The sequence below is a fragment of the Dryobates pubescens genome, chromosome Z (genome assembly GCF_014839835.1).
Source record: "Dryobates pubescens isolate bDryPub1 chromosome Z, bDryPub1.pri, whole genome shotgun sequence".
NCBI lineage: Eukaryota > Metazoa > Chordata > Aves > Piciformes > Picidae > Dryobates > Dryobates pubescens.
The window spans coordinates 24,569,618-24,571,945 of NC_071657.1; the positions used below are offsets into that span (position 1 = coordinate 24,569,618).

General features: G+C 51.8%; 1 protein-coding gene across 1 annotated transcript; it reads right to left on the minus strand.

Annotated features, from left to right (window-relative positions):
* Positions 1-607: 607 nt before the first annotated feature.
* Positions 608-2,100, minus strand: LOC104299398 (protein phosphatase 1 regulatory subunit 7-like). Its single transcript, XM_054177751.1, is given in 3 exon segments — positions 608-1,431; positions 1,433-1,552; positions 1,993-2,100. Coding segments are annotated over 3 exon segments (849 nt in total). The 3' UTR covers positions 608-810.
* Between the last annotated feature and the right edge of the window lie 228 nt (positions 2,101-2,328).

The window sequence follows — 2,328 nt, forward strand, 5'->3', positions numbered from 1 at the left end:
CGTCCAATCTCCCCTTGAACACCTCCAGGGACGGCGACTCCACCACCTCCCTGGGCAGCCCATTCCAATGACGAATGACTCGCTCAGTGAAGAACTTTTTCCTCACCTCGAGTCTAAACCTCCCCTGGCACAGCTTGAGACTGTGTCCCCTTGTTCTGGTGCTGGTTGCCTGGGAGAAGAGACCAACCCCCTCCTGTCTACAACCACCTTTCAGGTAGTTGTAGAGGGCAATGAGGTCACCTCTGATCCTTCTCTTCTCCAGGCTAAACAATCCCAGCTCCCTCAGCCTCTCCTCATAGGGCTTGTGCTCAAGGCCTCTCACCAGCCTTGTTGCCCTTCTCTGGACACGTTCAAGTGTCTTGATGTCCTTCTTAAACTGAGGGGCCCAGAACTGGACACAGTACTCAAGGTGTGGCCTAACCAATGCAGAGTACAGGGGCACAATGACCTCCCTGCTCCTGCTGGCCTCACTATTCCTAATACAGGCCAGGATGCCATTGGCCCTCTTGGCCACCTGGGCACACTGCTGGCTCATGTTTAGGCGGGTGTCAATCAGCACCCCCAGGTCCCTCTCTGTTTGGCAGCTCTCCAGAAAAAAATATTTTTTTCTCCATATTAAGATTTAATAATAATAACAACAACATCTCAAAAACAATGAGTGCATCGTACACAAGATCTGGTACTCAGTGCTTTTTCTTGACCATCTGCTCTGTGACAGTGTACTGTAGACTTGGGCTGTGTGGTTAAGTGGATAAAAATCCCAGCTGGGACATTTCTCCAAGGAGGGCAGGAAGGAGGACAGCAGGAGGTTTAGAATCGAACAAAGGTGGCATCAATCTGCCAGACAGTGGGGAGGGCCAGCATGATTTTGCGCCGGTACTGGGGATCCTTCTGCAAGGGATTTCGCTCCAGATAGACAGTTTCCAAGTTTTTGGCTCCTTTCAGTTCATCAAGGTCACTCCAGCTCTCCACCAGGTTGTCATTCATCCAGAACTCCTGCAGCTCTGTTAAGTGACTGATGTTCTCAATCCTCTTGATTCTGTTGGATGCAATGTCCAGCGTTGTGAGCTTGTTATTGTTCTCCAGTCCCTCAATGACTTCAATGCCGTTGTGGCTGAGGTACAGCTCATGCAGGTTCACCAAGCTCTGCAGCCCCTCAATCTTGGTCAGGCGGTTATTCTGCACACTGAGCACAGTCAGGTTTGTCAGTGCATCCAGGTTCTGCAGTTTGGTGGTTTTGTTCTTCCCAAGGAACAGGCTGTCAAGAGTGGCCAAGGTGTTGATGTTTTCAATTGCCCGAATTCGGTTGGATCCCAACTCTAACATCTGTAGCATCTGCAAGTTGCTCAGATTCTCTATTTTGCTGATTTTGTTGTTGACAAGGAAGAGTTTTTTCAGCTGAGTGAGCTGATCTAGTCCCTCAATGTTAAAAGAGAATGTTAAAAGAGATGTCCAGGATCTCAAGTTCCACCACAGACTCCGAGTTCTCAGTCTTCCTAATCTGATTGTCATAAAGATCCAGTTCCCGTAGCTCATTGCTATTAAGTCTTCTCTGTCACACACGCAAGCAATCTAGTAGCCTCTGCATGACGAGGAGAAGCCAGCATCCAGGCAGGCTCATCGAGCCTTAGCCCTGGGCATATGTCCAGATGAGGGACCTTTGCTGAGCCTGAGAAGCTCCAGCATCATACTGCCAGTCCCACCAACCAGAAGAACCCACCATGTCTCAAGAGGACTAGACCCCCAAGGGTAAGATCTGCCTGATTGTTGGGGAAGGGACTTAGCCAAGTCCGGCAGTTCACACATCTACATTAGCCTTCAGCAGCAGACTGACAAGCAGACACAACCCTCTGTGTCAGATCGGGAAGCAGGATTGTGTGCCTGTGCAACCCCAGAATCACACAAGAGGAGTCACCACTTCTGCCACTCCATGCCCTGTAAACCTCAGGGAAACCTAGAGCACTGTCTGTACCCACGCTTCAAAGCCATGACCACTGTGAGAGGGTCCCACCACTTCTTCGAGCCAAGTAAAGGGGAAGCCGCCACTCTGCGCAGTTGCGCTTCTTCCCTGGGGCCATCCACGCCAGCCCTGAAGCCCATTGCCGCAGGGCCAACCCCTCTGGGTCCAGCCCCACCTGCCACTGTGTCAGATCCGAAATGTTCAAGCCCACCTGCCTGGAGCCATTGTCCCACCCCACTCCACGAGGGCCGACCCTGTCCCGGGACCAGCCCTACTGGCTCTGCTGGGCTGACCTTGCAGGACTACTCCCTATTGTCTGGAGGGAACTGCCTGAATCCTGTGAAGGGAACCTGCCTACCAGTTAGCCT